The sequence below is a fragment of the Simochromis diagramma genome, unplaced genomic scaffold, assembly GCF_900408965.1.
Source record: "Simochromis diagramma unplaced genomic scaffold, fSimDia1.1 OVJJ01000216.1, whole genome shotgun sequence".
Classification (NCBI taxonomy): domain Eukaryota; kingdom Metazoa; phylum Chordata; class Actinopteri; order Cichliformes; family Cichlidae; genus Simochromis; species Simochromis diagramma.
Window position 1 is genome coordinate 315,991 of NW_024386883.1, and position 16,328 is coordinate 332,318.

At 42.4% G+C, this 16,328-nt stretch overlaps 1 protein-coding gene across 1 annotated transcript; it reads left to right on the top strand.

Annotated features, from left to right (window-relative positions):
• Nucleotides 1–1,615: 1,615 nt before the first annotated feature.
• On the top strand, nucleotides 1,616–15,862 carry scn4bb (sodium channel, voltage-gated, type IV, beta b). The gene is made up of 6 exons (XM_040032730.1): nucleotides 1,616–1,956; nucleotides 2,200–2,452; nucleotides 8,239–8,402; nucleotides 8,505–8,724; nucleotides 12,905–13,034; nucleotides 13,192–15,862. Exons 2-6 carry the CDS (start codon nucleotides 2,368–2,370, stop codon nucleotides 13,286–13,288), a joined length of 696 nt encoding a protein of 231 aa, XP_039888664.1. The 5' UTR covers nucleotides 1,616–1,956; nucleotides 2,200–2,367; the 3' UTR covers nucleotides 13,289–15,862.
• Nucleotides 15,863–16,328: the final 466 nt, after the last annotated feature.

A 16,328-nucleotide genomic window follows, 5' to 3' on the forward strand; every position in this document is an offset into this window, starting at 1 on the left:
GAGCAGTGAGCCTGCAGCCTGCCCACGTTATCTCCCACCCATGAAACGTCTCCACTCTACCTGCTGTGACCTTGCACCAAACCTTACCTACCTGTACGGGTTTAATAATGGAGGCATGAATAATCCACATCAGTAATCCCTGTTAGTGTATATTTGAAATCCTATGACTATCTTATTCATAACGTACGTGGGATTACGCCATTCAGCCTCATGCTGTTTAAACAAGCACAAAGAAATAACTTTGCTCACTCAACTTCTTATGAATAATACTTTAGCTTACATACCAACATGCATGCAACGCCAAGCCCACTGATTGTATCATATACTATAGAAATAACAGTAATAACATAATATTTCTATTGCTGACTATCTGAAGTTTTGCTCAACTAACACAAAACATTAATGTATTTTAAAGAGTGTATGAACTTGTAAATTAAGAAACAGAAAAGGTGCAGTTCGTTATTACCCCCAAATAACACCTTTCTCAATAATCACAGCATCAACTTGCAAATAAAAAAACACAGTTATTAGCATGTAAGGCAAATACTTGCAGTTAAAGCCCTTGGAATCGTAAATCTCTCCATTTCTTTTTCTTGTAAACGGAAAAACAAAATTTAAAAAAGTACTATCAGCAGCGGAAAACAAGCATGCATGGATGTGAGCAGATGTGAGTTGTCCCTGTGTCCTCTATCTGTCTAGCTGTGCCTCGACTCAGGTGACAAGCTCTGTCACATGGTCTCTGCTGCATCCTCGTTAAAACTCACAAATCTCTCTCTTTCTTCTTTTTTTTGTATTTGAAAAACCTTTTGTGACCATAGAGGCACCTAACAGATGGAGTCTGACAGGCAAATAAATAAATAAACCAATCAAATCTGTAAGTTAAGTGCTAAGCATTTTCTGCTGCGGTGAATAGTGCTGACACAAGGCATTGCTGAGCTGTTGTTGACTGATGGTCTGTACATTTATGGCAAAGAAGCTGTCGTGCTTTAAAAAAAAATGACTGTACACACTCGTGTATCATAATGGACTTGCAGCAGAGTTTTAGCAGATTAAAGAACAATATAACAATACACAAGATAGTGTGACTTTGTATGCACTAAATAGGGCATACTGCACATAAAATATGCTAATTCATAGCTCTGAATGGTAATGCGATGCAAGAAATCTTCACCTTACAAGCCAAAACGACAGAAGAAACAAAATAAGAGTAGGGGGCAGCTTTTAATGATTACAATTAAAAGAAAAAGACATTTTAAAACAAGTCCGTGCAAACAAGAAGCTACTTTACTGCTTTCCTCACCCACTGTAAATCTCTCACGTTGCAAAATATGGTGTTGCCCAGGAAAGAACGATGAAAGAAGTATTTATGATAGGAGCTTTTAAATGTGTGTCTTACAGGAGACCTGGGGGATCTGTGGTTACGTATCCAGCCTCCACGTCACCCTGCACTGCAGAACTTTTCTCTGAGCTTCATAAACACTGTCAAAAGTGCCTGGGTGTGTACACCAATGGGGGGGGGGGGGGGGGGGGGGAATGAGACAAGGAGTTGTCTGGGGCATTGGAGGGGGGGGTGCAGAGGTGAGGTAAGAGAGAGGTGGCATGCAGCCAACTGAGAGGACAGAGAAAAGTTGGGAGTTAGCCGGAGAGAAGAACAGGGAGATTTATCTTCACTGAGGCTGTGCTGAGGAGGGATAAGAGCCCCGGCGTTTTCCCTGGATGTCTGTCTCTCGGTACCTCTATTTTTTTGCTTACATCCCCCCTCTCTTATTTAATTGTCGCTCTTCTTGGCTGGCACTGCAATGTGGCTGTCTCTGCAGTGAAAGTGCTGCCTGGCAGATTCTCCTTGAGTGAACCCTGGTTGCGCAGTGAGTGCTGCTCTGCCTCCGTCCTGTCCACACTGACTCAGCTGTGCATGCAGTTGGTCAGCCCCTGAGTGAGCACCAGCTGCAGGAGCAGGTAGGCAGTAGCAAAGTTAAACTGTGCTTATCATCAAGTCATGTTTCTTTTCACTCAGCATCCTTTATTTTTATTTATTTATTTTTTTTAAAAAAAGGTTATTGTATGTGTAGGAGACTTGCATTTTCTGTGCACTAATATAACTTTTTACTGTACTGCCTGTGTATTCATCGCGACAGATTTTAGTTAATTAACCTTTTTCCTTCCTTCTCTTCACCCTCCTCCTCCTCTGCCCACCGACAGTCCCTTCTAAAGGAGTGCTACCCTGAAACAGCTGCAGGTGCAACACTTGGAGTACACGCATCCACAGAGCAGCTTCCTGATTTTTCCAGTGGACAGAGTATTCTCCTAGCTTTCGGGGCCAGTGTTGGATACTGCAGCATCATTTGTTTTGGAGCAGCTCTAGCAGCCATGGAGGTCCAGTGGATTGGGGTTGAACCCGTGAGGCTGGGCCCTCCACACACAACCTGTGGCCTGGTCTTCTCTTTGCTGCTTGGTAATGTCTGTCTTTCTTTTTATGTCATATGATGTGTGCAGTGTTAGAAAGCTTCATCTTTTCCTCACATCAGTATTTATTCATGTGTTTAGGTAGAATAATGATGCTTTGGTATTTCTAGGTCTTATACTGACCTTCATCTCTGACCTATGCAGAGCACAACAATTTGTGTAAGAAATAAGAAACACTATGATTATTTTTGTTTGGGTTGTCCTTGTTTTTTTTTTTTGTTTTTTTTTGCATGATGTTGCATTTTACATATTGCTCTGAGCCAGATGGAGTAGAAGTAGGACAGTAGGTGGAAGTCTTGTAAACTAACTGGTTTTGTTAAATTCATATGAGTCATAAAGTTTTGATGGCTTTTACAAGTAAGCACAAAGTAACAGTACAAGCCTGAGATTATTTATAACCAACAGATAGGTAATAATGTGGCTTGACACTTCAAATAATCATTCAGAGCTAATACTTGATGCTGATACTTGTGCTTTGAAATACCCACATCCTTTTTAGAGTCATAACTTAATTTCTATTCATGCCTCTCTTGGGGCATCAGTGCACCAAACACACATTAAACATTTAAAGCTCCCTTGTTTAAAACATCTTGTGTAGGAGATGTAGGCTGTAAGGTTCCCTTATTGTCCCAGTCCATTTCAAGTCCTGTAAGGTGCATAAAAATGAATCTATTGCAATAAATATCCTGTGTTCCCCACTTTTAATACCAAATTCTTTTCTTTGCATTGTGTTACATTCACACACAGGAACAGATGAGTAACTGTCACTGTCTGGCCAGATTTTTCATAAACAGATCAGCGATTTTTCACAGGTGTTCTTTTTTTTCTTTTTTACAATGTAAAAGAAACACATGCAGAAACTGCACAGTAGGCCAAATCTGCAAATGCAGGTGGCCAGCTGCGAGAAAGATGCTACAGCGGTTAAACCATAGCTCAGGACAGTGATTATATTACAGGAGTACAGAATGATATTTGCCTTATGTAATGCATTTATTGTATGATGCACTGTAAGGTGCTTTACAGGATATGGCTAACAGCCTGAACAGAGAGAATAACAGTTTTATAGCCACATGTAGGATAAAGAGAGGCAGGTACTATGGAAAATAGATTTTATTTTATTTCTGAGCTATTATTACTATTTACCTTCAAATAATGATCTGTTCTTGTCCCCACATAGCCCTCACAGTAGTTGGTGGTTTTTTGCATACATCGGTTAATAAAAAAAGAAGAAGAAAATGTTGACATATGTGGGTTAGAAACTGGAACACCAGTGTGCTACTTTTATCTGAAACACCAAGACTCACGAAACAAATTTTAATGAACAGTACAGAAGTTGGATTTAGAAGAGAGCAGTAAATACCAAAAAGGTTTTCATTGTGTTAGGGATAAAACAGAAAGAAGATGTTTTTTTTATTTCCTGATCTTGTGTGAGCAGCTTCAGTATCTACACTGATAGCAACAGTGTCCTTGTACTGGAAAATGTGTTAGTTAAGGACACACAGAGGGGCTATAAGAATGAAAATAAAATCAAACAAATACTGTGAAAAAACTCTAGTGATAAAAGAATAAAATAAAACATGCATGCATGAGACTGCAGAGTGATTGTGCTGCTCTCTCATTACTCCTTTTCTGGGCTCGCTGGACTGCATAGGAGCAGCTGAGGAAAAGATTAGAAGGTGTGATTTCTTTTTTTGTCAGGGCAAGAGTGAGCTGAGAGTGAATCGATAGCATGCACACTTACAGTGCCCCTCCCCCGTCTTTCGCTGTGTCAGTTTGTGTTTCCTGTTCCTCCAAATGGTGCTTGTGAGATGTTGACCTTGAGCATGTTATGCACAAAGTGTCCACAAACCACAGGGCAGAATCACAGGAATGTTACAACGAGTGTAGAACATGTTACTACTCTCATGCAACTACTGATCATATAATAGGTCTGTGTTAGTGTTTCTCTGCATTAAATCTCCAACCTGCAAAACACACTGTCAGCATGTACTTTACCTCACATCCTTCACAGGAAGCACTAAGCAAAAGGCACATTAGTGGTGTAGGCCAGAGAGAGAGAGGAGAGCTTCTGTCTGTCCTCGACCTGCTGAAATTATATACTGTAGCCATCTGCTGTCTGTGACCTTCACACAAAAGCAAGTGCTAAGTTCGAATGTCTTACAGTTGTGGTCTGAAGTTTACATGCACTCATCACGGGCATGAACGTTAAGGTAATTTGAGGACTTTTATGATTTCTTCAAACTGTTCGTCTGTACATCTGTAATGACTTACAAAAAACAGGGATTGGGTGTTTTCTCCAATTCACACTGGGCCAGAAATATATATTTACTCACATAAAACATTCAGTAAGTGGGGTTGAAAGTTCTACACTGTTTTGGTTTTTGGTTTTTTTGACAAAGCAAAGGCTTATTAACTACTCATGGTCATGACTGACTGCAACTGGAACATTGGAAGTCCAAGGTGAAGATCTCAGGAGAATTGTAGATTTACCAGTTGGGAAGGTCTCTTGTAGTTTTTTCAGATGTGTCACCACTTCGCTGAGGTCTGTTAGAAGTCCCAAACTGGCACCCTCAGATAAGAGGCAATTGGTTAAGAGGTCCAGGAACCACAGGGGCTCAAGCCTGCCATGAATGGAAAACTACTGGAACTCCAGCATCACTTTCCACAGTGAAGTGGGATTCCCATCATCTACTAAGCGGGCATCAACCAAGGAAGTAGATCGTGTGCCAAAATCAACACTTTAAAGCTCAGCTGAAATTTACAGCAGCCCACCCCTGTTTTAAGGTCCTTATAGATGTGCGCTGTCATTTCACTCTGATAAAAGAACAGTTCAAAGAAACTGTTAAAGGCCCCAAATACCAGATCATGCATGTCCATGATGAGTGCATGTTAACTTTTGACTACAACTGTATACCTGATATAAAAAATATATATCAGGTATACATAAATTGAACATAAATAGATTAAAAAAAATAATTGAATTGAAATACGTAAAGTATAATCACAGCACACTCTGATGCTGATGGATGCTGATGGTCCTTGGTGTGCAGTTACAGTTTTCACAGCAAAGTCACAGCAAGGACATTATGGTGTTCTCTTACCAAGGGTTTGAATTGTTTAATGCTATTAATAGAAATAATATCTGTGGTGTTAAATATATTTTCATAAAATAAAAACTTAAGTGGTTGATAGGATAAATAATTTGTGATCCATGCCCATTACACGCAGTGCTAGTAAGCAGTGACTGTGTATATCTACTTAAAAATGATACAAAATAATCTAAAAGGTGACTTTTCATTGTTAATCGTGCATCTCTTTTTACTGTACAAAAAAGTACAGAGCACAACATGTATTCTCCTTCCCATGAACATAAAAAGTTGAAGGTTTTCAAATTGGTTTTAGCATGATACTGAGGAAAATGTATCTGTGTTACTGACATTATAATAACGTTGACAACTAAGATATGAAATGTAAATGATGGGCTGACATTGTGGGAAATATCCCTTATTCACTTCCTTGTCTAAGTGCTACACTTAGACCACATTTCTGATGAATATGAACTAAAATCCAACCATCAGTAATTCTTATTGCTGATGAATTTTTATATCACGCAAAATCAAACAAAATCTCGTCTTTTTCTTGACTTAAAAGCAGCGATGAACTAAAATCTCTACAGGAATTCACTGTTCCCAGGTCAAAAACACCCCAGCATGTAGCGTCTATCTTATTTATTTACATGTGTTTTTCCCCAAATTAAACAAATAAGATGCTATGAGTCAGTGGAGGTTATCAAATCTATTTTACATTACTGTGCAAAAGACTTGAACCACATCCTTCTTCTCATTTCTTTATATTTTGCAAGAAAAATTGGTGCAGTGTTTTTATTGAAAAGTGTAAACATAATGGAAATACAGTATATAGGCCAAAAACAGAGATTGTATGATACTCGTGAGCTCGAAAGTCAATATTTGGTATGACCACCTTTATTCTTCAGCACAGCCTGACTTCTCATCAGCCGCTTTCTTCTCATTTCTTTAAGTATTCCTCAGGAATAATTCTCCAGACTTCTTGAAGGACATTCAAAGCTCTTCTTTGGATGTTTATGCCTTTTGTTCTGTTCTCTGTCAAGATGATCCCACCCTGCTTCAGTAATGTTGAGGTGCAGGTCATGATTTATATTGTTAAGCTGCATGTTTTTCTATTTATGTGTGCTTTTACTGCATCGGCAGTGTGTTTGGGATAATTGTTATTATTTCAGATGGTATTGCGTGAATCAAAGTCAGACAGTGCTTTTCAGTTTTGATAAGATCACCAACACCGCTGGCTAAAATGAAATCCCAAACCATTACAGAGTCTCCCAGCCAGGGGGTGCAGATGGCATATTCTCACTGTACCTCCATCCTGACAACCTCCATACATATTAACAATGATTTGATCCAAGAATTTTGATTCCTCGCTCTATATGACTTGTTTATTTTCAGTCCTGTTCTTGTGTAATTTGCCATAGCTCAGCCTTATATCCCTGTTTCCCATTAAGGATGGCTTCACAGCTCCAACACCATTGTGAAGTTTGCTGACGACACAGTGGTGTTGGGCGCCATCTCCAACAACGATGAGGCGGCCTACATAGATGAAGTGAAGAATCTGGCATCATGGTGCCAGGACAACCATCTCCAGCTCAACGTTGGCAAGACCAAGGAGCTGGTGGTGGACTTCAGAAGGAGTCAGCACAGAGACTACAAGCCCATTATCATCAATGGAGCTCCCGTGGAGAGTGTACAGTCCAAGTATCTCGGTGTCCACATCTCCTCAGACATGACATGGTCTGCCCACATTCAGGTCCAGACCAGAAAGACTAGGCAGCGCCTGTACCACCTACAACAACTGAGGAAGTTCAGGGTCTCTCCAAAGATCCTCAGGGTTTTCTATACAGGCACTGTGGAGAGCATCCTCACACAGAACATCACATCCTGGTTTGGGAACAGCTGTGTCAAGGACCAAAAAGCTCTTCAGAGAGTGATCCATATGGCAGAACGCTGCTGCAAGCTTGCTCTCCCCCTGCTTCAGGACACTGAAGATACTGAAGGGCCCGTCCCATCCTGGCAACAAACTGTTCCAACTTCTGTCCGGTAGAAGGTTCCGCATCATCCGGGCAAGGACAGAGAGACTCAAGAGGAGCTTCTATCCCCAAGCCATTTATAGATTCAACTAATCAAATTAGTTTTTATTCTCAGCTGTGTGTAACAATGTGCCTAAAAATACAATTTAAAATTAGTTCTTTTCTAAGTTTTCTGCCATGAATGGACACAACAATTGTTCATCCTTTTAGTTAGATACATATTTTATGCTTGAATAATTCAGAGGTCAGTGACAAAAACCATTCCTATGAAAATGGTTAGGTACAAGGACTGCACTAAAATTGAATAAAAAAGCAACCAAAGAAAACCTTTGACCTTCAGAAAGCCTGGAGAAATATTGCTCAAGAGCATTTAAAAAATGACAAATAAAACAGACAACTTGAAACAAATATAAAGAAAGAGTTGTTTAAATGCTTTTTCCCGGCCTTGGTATCAACTAGTTGGTAGGTGTAGTTGTATATTTAACAAACAGATATGAAATTACTGCCGTTCTTCTAATCTAACTCTCAGCAAGAAAGCAAATAACCAAGACAAAAAAAATTATTACACCAGCATACAGACCTCACACTATGGTACTGCACTGTAAGACTGGTGTATGTCCTATCTTCATGTTTTTTGCCATTCCTCTGCTTTTCAGGTGCGTGGTCTGCTCAGGCCCTTGAGATGTCTGTCGGGAAAATTCCCTTCCTTCAGGCAGTGAATGGGAGCACAGTTACTTTGCCGTGCACCTATGCCAGCTGTATTGGCATTGAAAATCTCTACTTCAACTGGCAATTCAATGACAACGGCACCATGCAAAAGGTAAAAACCTTCCACGTGATTCAAAGATTTCTGTTCGTTTTTTTCTAACTTGTGCAGTCGGCAGCAGTTTTGAGATGACTGATATCTTGCTGATCCCATCAGGTCTGTGAGTCAGTGATACCTTCAGAGGGGGTGGTGCCAGATGTGACTATATTCCGGGAGCGTGTGGAGTTTGTGGGGAAAAACCATCATAATAACGTCTCCATCTTGTTGTTGAACATCACCTTTGAGGATGGGGGACAGTACACGTGTTTTGGACGCAATCCCAAAGAGCACCACAAGAACCATAGTGCCATCTTCAACCTCATAGTGGTTGACGAGTGTGAGTGGTCATGGTCTATGACATATGCCATAGTGTCATCTAATTTATTTTTCTTTCATTACAAAGTTAAATATATCCTGTTAGATTTTAAGGACATCATTGTTAAACTGTAAACCAGCTTTTTTCTGCCCCATTGAACCAGTCATTTGAATGTTCATGTTTTCACACTGATATACACCAATCAGTGCATAACACCAATGACCACTGACAAGTGAAGTGAACAACACTGATCTCTGATATGACCACCGACCTAAGCACTGTTGCCGACCATGTGCTCCCTTTGATGGAAGCGGTAATCCCTGTGGACTCTTTCAGTAGGATATTGCGTTGCAAAACAAAACAAAAAGGTTCAGGAGAGGTTTGAGGAGCACAGCAATGAATTTGAGGTGTTGACTTGACCTCAAATTCCCCTGATCTAAGTCCAGTTGAGCATGTGTTGGACAAACAAATCAGATAGAGTTACCGGGGCCATGCCCTGGAGCCATGCCCGGGGAGGGTGCCCGAGGGCAAGCGTCTGGTGGCCGGGCCTTAGTCCATGGGGCCTGGCCGGGCACAGCCCAAAAAGGGGACATGGGCCCATCCTCCCGCAGGCCCACCACCTGCAGGAGGCGCCATAGGGGTCGGGTGCATTGTGTGCCAGGCGGCCAGGAGCGGAGGCCCTGGCGGACTGATCCCCGGCGGGTATTCTAATATCCCCTCAGCTAGCTGCCGGTACGTTGGGGTTTTTCCCGGTGGATGAGAGGGTTTGTTCTCTGCGCCTTAGGGTCGGGGAACGGGTCCTGACTGTCATCTGCGCTTATGCGCCGAGTGGCAGTTCAGAGTACCCAGCATTCTTAGAGTCCCTGGGTGGGGTGCTGGAAGGTGCTCCACCTGGAGACTCTGTTGTCCTGCTGGGAGACTTCAATGCTCACGTGGGTAATAACAGTGAGACCTGGAGGGGCGTGATTGGGAGGAACGGCCTCCCTGATCTGAACCCGAGCAGTGTTTTGTTATTTGACTTCTGTGCAAATCACAGTTTGGCCATAACAAACACCTTGTTCGAACATAAGAATGTCCATAAGTGCACGTGGCACCAGGACGCTCTAGGCCGCAGGTCAATGATCGATTTTGTAATCGTATCACCAGACCTGCGACCATATGTTCTGGACACTCGAGTAAAGAGAGGGGCTGAGCTGTCAATTTATGGTGGTGGTGAGTTGGATCAGGTGGCGGGGGAGGATGCTGGACAGACCCGGTGCACCTAAACGTGTAGTGAGGGTGTGCTGGGAACATCTAGCAGAGGCCCCAGTCCGCGAGATCTTCAAAGCACACCTCCAGCAGAGCTTCAACAGCATTCTGAGGGACACGAACCAAATGGTGGACACCAGAGGTGAAGGGAGCCACCAGGCTGAAGAAGGAGTCCTATCGGGCTTGGTTAGCCTGTGGGACTCCAGAGGCAGCCGACAGGTACCGACAGGCCAAGCGGAATGCGGCTCGGGCAGTGGCTGAAGCAAAAACTCGGGTGTGGGAGGAGTTCAGAGAGGCCATGGAAAAAGACTTTCGGACTGCCTCGAAGAGATTCTGGCAAACCGTCAGGCGTCTCAGGAGGGGAAAGTGGTGCTCTACCTGCACTGTGTATAGTGCTGGCGGAGCGCTGCTGACTTCGACTGAGAAACTTGTCAGGCGGTGGAAGGAATATTTCGAGGACCTCCTTAATCCCACTGACACGTCTTCCGAGGAGGAAGCAGAGTCTGGGGATGAGGAGAATGACCCGCCAATTTCCGGAGGCGAGGTCACTGAGGCAGTTAAACAACTCCTTGGTGGCAGAGCCCCTGGTGTTGATGAGGTCTACCCCAAGTTCCTGAAGGCTCTGGACGTTGTAGGGCTGTCCTGGTTGACACGCCTCTACAATGTTGCGTGGAGATCAGGGGCAGTACCTGTGGACTGGCAGACCGGGGTGGTGGTCCCCATCTTTAAGAAGGGGACCGGAGGGTCTGTTCCAACTACTGGGGGATCACACTCCTCAGCCTCCCTGGGAAAGTCTATGCCAGGGTGCTGGAAAGGAGAGTTCGTCCGCTAGTCGAACCTCGGATACAGGAGGAACAATGCGGTTTTCATCCTGGTCGCGGAACACTGGACTAGCTCTTTATCCTCTCAAGGATACTTGAGGGTGCATGGGAGTTTGCCCAACCAGTCTACATGTGTTTTGTGGACTTGGGGAAGGCATTCAACCGTGTCCCTCAGAGTGTCCTGTGGGAGGTGCTGCGGGAGTATGGGGTGTCTGGCCCATTGCTACGGGCCATTCAATCCCTATACAACCGTTGCAAGAGCTTGGTTCGCATTGCCGGCAATAAGTTGGACTCGTTCCCGGTGGGTGATGGGCTCCGCCAGGGCTGCCCTTTGTCACAGATTCTGTTCATAACGTTTATGGACAGGATTTCTAGGTGCAGCCAAGTGGCGGAGGGCTTTCACTTCGGTGGCCTCAGAATCTCATCTCGGCTTTTCGCGGATGATGTGGTTCTGTTGGCTTCATCGGATGAAGGCCTCCAGCTCCCACTGGAACGGTTCGCAGGCGAGTGTGAAGCAGCGGAAATGAGGATCAGCACCTCCAAATCTGAGGCCATGGTTCTCAGCCAGAAAAGGGTGGAGTGCCCACTCTGGGTCGGGGATGAGTTCCTGCCCCAAGTGGAGGAGTTCAAGTATCTCGAGGTCTTGTTTGCGAGTGATGGGAGAAGGGAGCAACTCAGTGATGGGAGAAGGGTAGTGACCGAAAGCATGAGATCGCGGATACAAGCGGCAGAAATGAGCTTCCTCCGAAGGGTGGCTGGCCTCTCCCTTAGAGATAGGGTGAGAAGTTCAGCCATCCGGGAGGGGCTCAGAGTAGAGCCGCTGCTGTTCCACATCGAAAGGAGCCAGCTGAGGTGGTCCGGGCATCTGACAAGGATGCCCCCTGGGCGCCTCCTGGGTGAGGTGTTCCAGGCATGTCCCACCGGGAGGAGGCCCCGGGGCAGACCCAGGACACGCTGGAGAGATTATATCTCTCGGCTGGCCTGGGAACGCCTTGGTGTTCCCCCGGATAAGCTGGAAGAGGTGGCTGGGGAGAGGGAGGTCTGGGCTTCTCTGCTTAGGCGGCTGCCCCCGCGACCCGGCCCCGGATAAAGCGGATGAAGACAGATGGATGGATGGAATAACTTTATTTATAAAGCGCTTTCAAACAAAGTGCTGTACAGCTATTTGACTGTACTATAGTCAAATAGCTACAGTACATCGTAACTCTATTGGAGCCCATGCCTCAAGGGGTCAGGACTGTTTTGGCAGCAAAAGGCAAATGACACCATGTTAGGCAGATAATGGTAAAGTTATGGTTGATTGGTGTATAAGGCAGTCACAGAAATGGTGGTCTTCCAGATGCTCAACTGGACTGGTAAAAATAAGAGAGAACATGAATGTGTCGAAGGCAAAATTACGGAGCTCCGCAAGGGACATGGGAGAAAATGGGACATGGGAGCTGAAGTTTTGCGAGATCTCGCAAATGTTTTGGCCGCATTATTTGGAGGCCGCCACCTTCAAGCCGACCGGGAGGTCAAGGCACGATGTGCCGGGAGTGCGGTGTTCTCCCCGGCTGTAGTGGGCCTCGTCCTCCTGCTAGCTTCGAGATGGTGGGTAACAGACGTCTCTGAAAACGTCGGAGCACTTTTGCAAATATGTGATGTCATGATAAACTGAGCAGATATTAGACATTTACACAGCTACATTCATGCCTCAAAATATCTTAAAAGTTTATTTTGTGATTCACAAAGAGTAAAATTAAAACTAAACTTGTTGGAAACAAATTGGCTGGGCCGCGCTATGAATTCTGGGATAGGTTGGGTTACGAAGGATGTCCCTTGCGGAGCACCGTACAAAATAAATCAGGTCGCACATAAATGAAAAACATATATTTGTGCAGTTAAGAAAAAGAAATCTGGTGACATTTCATATATTTTTTATATATATTTAAAATATTTTTAAATGTATGTAATTTCATATTTACATTTCACAGCTTTTTTGTTATTCTAAGACTGATAAATGTAGAAGGAGCAAAGGTCACAAGATCAGCTAAAACAGGAGGTTACCCTGAGACAGACAACGCCTGAACAACATATCATCATGTTTAGCTACCTTCATCAGTTTTTACCTGGTCATTTGCTAATGCCTGCAGTGAGGGAGGTGGACAACACGCTGACCATCATCATAGCTTCGGCTGTGGGTGGGGCCATTGCACTGCTGATGGGCTTCATGCTGCTCAAGAACTTCACTCTCTTTGTTCTCACCAAGCTTGAGGAGAAGAAGTAAGTTTTCTTATAAGCAATGATCTTTCACTAGATTACACAGTTGGTGCTTGGCATCAAGTTAGATCAGCCAGTATATGTACATGCTGAGGATTTTCAGCTTTGAACTGTTGTGTGTCTACAGCTTTAACACTGTCTCTTTTACCTCCAACTGCAGTAAGGAGTGCCTTGTAACTTCATCAGGGATTGACAACACAGAAAATGGCCTCTCAGGATCCAAAGCTGATTCAAAACCAACACCAAAAAAGAAATAAGACAGTGCATGTAAAAACAAGTGTGTATAAATATGACAGTGCTCATATTTATATACCTTCTCTGGATATTTGTATATGCTCATGTGTTTGCGCACATGCAAATTCATTATGTTCAAGTTAAAAGCTTAACTCTGGTTGTGGCCTTCAGAGAGGGAAATTATATCAAATGTGTAAAGAGAAGTAACTGCCCAGATGATGTACAACGATATTATTTAAAATGTGCACATCATTTTTGCATAACTGCATAATTTACATAAACAGTAGCAGATTAGAGATTAGATGAAACTTTATTAATCCCTCGGGTGGGTTCCTCCGGGAAATTCAGTTTCCAGTCGCACAGCACCGACAGAAGTTGCATGTTACAGAGTTGGAATACCAAATAAAGGGGAAACAACTAACACTTGACTTATTTAGGATATCCAGACAGTAACTGAGCCTGATGAAATGTAACAAACAGGTAATATATTGAGGCTTGGTGGAACACATCAGAAATCTCAAATGATCATTATCCCCATGTTGTCTTTCTGGGTGGGTCAATTAAGACGTCACTGCTCCAGCAACAGCAGTGAAGGTTTGAGCTTAAATGGACTCAACAACACAATACAACATGAAGAAAGAAGATACTTTACAAAAGACTATGTATTTCAGGAACTTGAAATTAGTTTAAGTGATTAATTTCCTATTATTTTACGGGCCCTTGTAAAACAAGACATTTGAGTAACTTCTTAAATGAATATTTGGGAATTCAATTCACAACTACAGTCTTAATCTGATACATTGTTACCAACCTGTGAAAAAATAGTAATATATCTGTCGGCATAATTTGTTGTTGTTTTGTGTTTATACTTTCACCATTACATATTATTTTATATACACAATTGATACCAAATTTAAATGTTGCTTTGTGTTATACGGCAGTATAGCATATAGCTATGTGAAAAAGAAAGTACGCCCTCTTTCAGTTCTATGATTGTACATCAGGACATAACAACAACAACAACAATAATAATAGTAATAAATGTACTTAGTGTGTACACTAAGTACATGATTCATTAGCTTGTACAATCATATTTAACAGCAATAAATTGAAGAGGTCAGTGTCTCTCATGTTGTTTTTAGAGGAATTCTTTAGTCCACTGAGATGTGCAGGCATTCAGGCACTGTATGTCTGCACACCTCTACACTCCTAAGTACTACCTCAGCATTTTTGTTTCTTTTTCAGCCATTCTGTACATTGCATTACCCAATTTAGACCACAGCTTTAGCTGTCAGACAAATGGCTTCACATTTAACATCAAACTGACTCTAGAATATTTTTGTAATAAGAGGAGTTTGTGGTTAACTCCATAACTGTGAGGTATCCAGGTCCTGTGGCTGAAATCACCCAAATCACCACACTGCTACCACCACGTTTTACAGTTGGTGTGAGGTGTTTTTTGCTGATGTGCTGTGTTTGTGTGGTATTGTGCATTATAGCCAAATGTCTCCACTTTGGCCTTGTTTGTCCAGAGGACATTGATCCAGAACTTCAGTGGTTTGTCAGATGCTATGTTATTTTTAGAGAGAAGGGACTGACATGTTGAGCCTTTTTTAAATTGTCGTGTCATTAACTTTAACATTTACACGCTAACTGAGACTGTAGAGCCAAAGATATAGCTCTTAAATTTTTTCCAGTTTCTCTGTGCACTGCATGGTCTGACCTTGGGGTGGATTTTCTGGGATGTCCACCCCTGGAAAGACTGGCAACTGTCCTGAATTGTTTCCACATGAGAATGAGCTTACTCACAGGAAAGTTCAAATTGTTTGTAAATTATCTTATGGCCCTTCCCAGCTTGATGGCCAGCAACAGTTGTTTCTCTAAGATCATTACTAATGTATTTCTTCGTTGGGGTTTTTGGGTTAACAAACACCTGAATGCTCCTAACTGCAATATTACTTCCTAAAGATCTACTTATTTTTTTTCATCACCTGAATTTACGTAATAAAATTCCTGTTAAGAACCAGATGGTTTCTTAACATGTCGTGTCATGGAAAACCTTAGAACTGAAAGAGGGTGTACTTTCTTTTTTTGCATGACTGTATGTACTGTTGGCAAGTGCTTCTTGAAAGGATACTACTGGGTTCCTCTCTATAATATTTTAAGACTTACCTTATCATGTAAAGGCCCCTGAGATACCTGGAGCTATATTAATAAAACAAAAATGAACTAAACTGAATAAAGGGAAAGCAACTGCAGGCTCTTATTTAACCACTCAGAAAAAACCTTCAGTATATTGTTTTATAAAGAAAAATGAAAAAACAATTGATGTGCACATTTTATGACATCGTAAAATGAGGATGTAATGTAATGTACACAAGCAATACTGTGTGGGTCCATTGCTGAAGCGATTATTAACTGCTACCACAACCAGAGTTGAAAAAAAATATGTGACTGTTTTTCATCTGAAGTCAAAGAAACTTTCTTTGTTTAGGTGCTTGAAACAGGGAAAAAATGCAATATAATACAACTGGTCTGAACCATCCTTTAACTAACACCAAATTCACTTACAACAGTAAATATATCTGTATAACCTTTTACACAACATTCAGATTGTCTGGTTTATTCAAACAACTAACACAAAGACTGTATCGACAGAATGCGGCAGGATTCAGCCCAGTTCTTCATCCTCTTTGCTTGATATAAAACACAGGTGCCTGTTAGTGCTTCTATGCTTGTCTGTCACTTAGGACGGCTACATGTTGTAAAGCAGTTTTTAAAAAATCAAAAACAAAAAGTAACACAACAAGCTTCTTAAAATAAAGGATAGACAATCCCCTGAAACATCCTCCCCCTCCTAGAAAAATGAATGACCCCCAAATGCTGCTTTTAAGACAAATAATCAATGCATTTAAGCATGTGCAATATGGGCAAAGCCTTTAAAAGATGTTCCTTTGGAAATACATGTTCTGCTATACCAACACCGGTAGCATCAGCTCTGAGTTAGCTGTAAATCCCATTTTGTACCACGCTAACGTCATTGTGCTAACAGTGTCTGAGGTT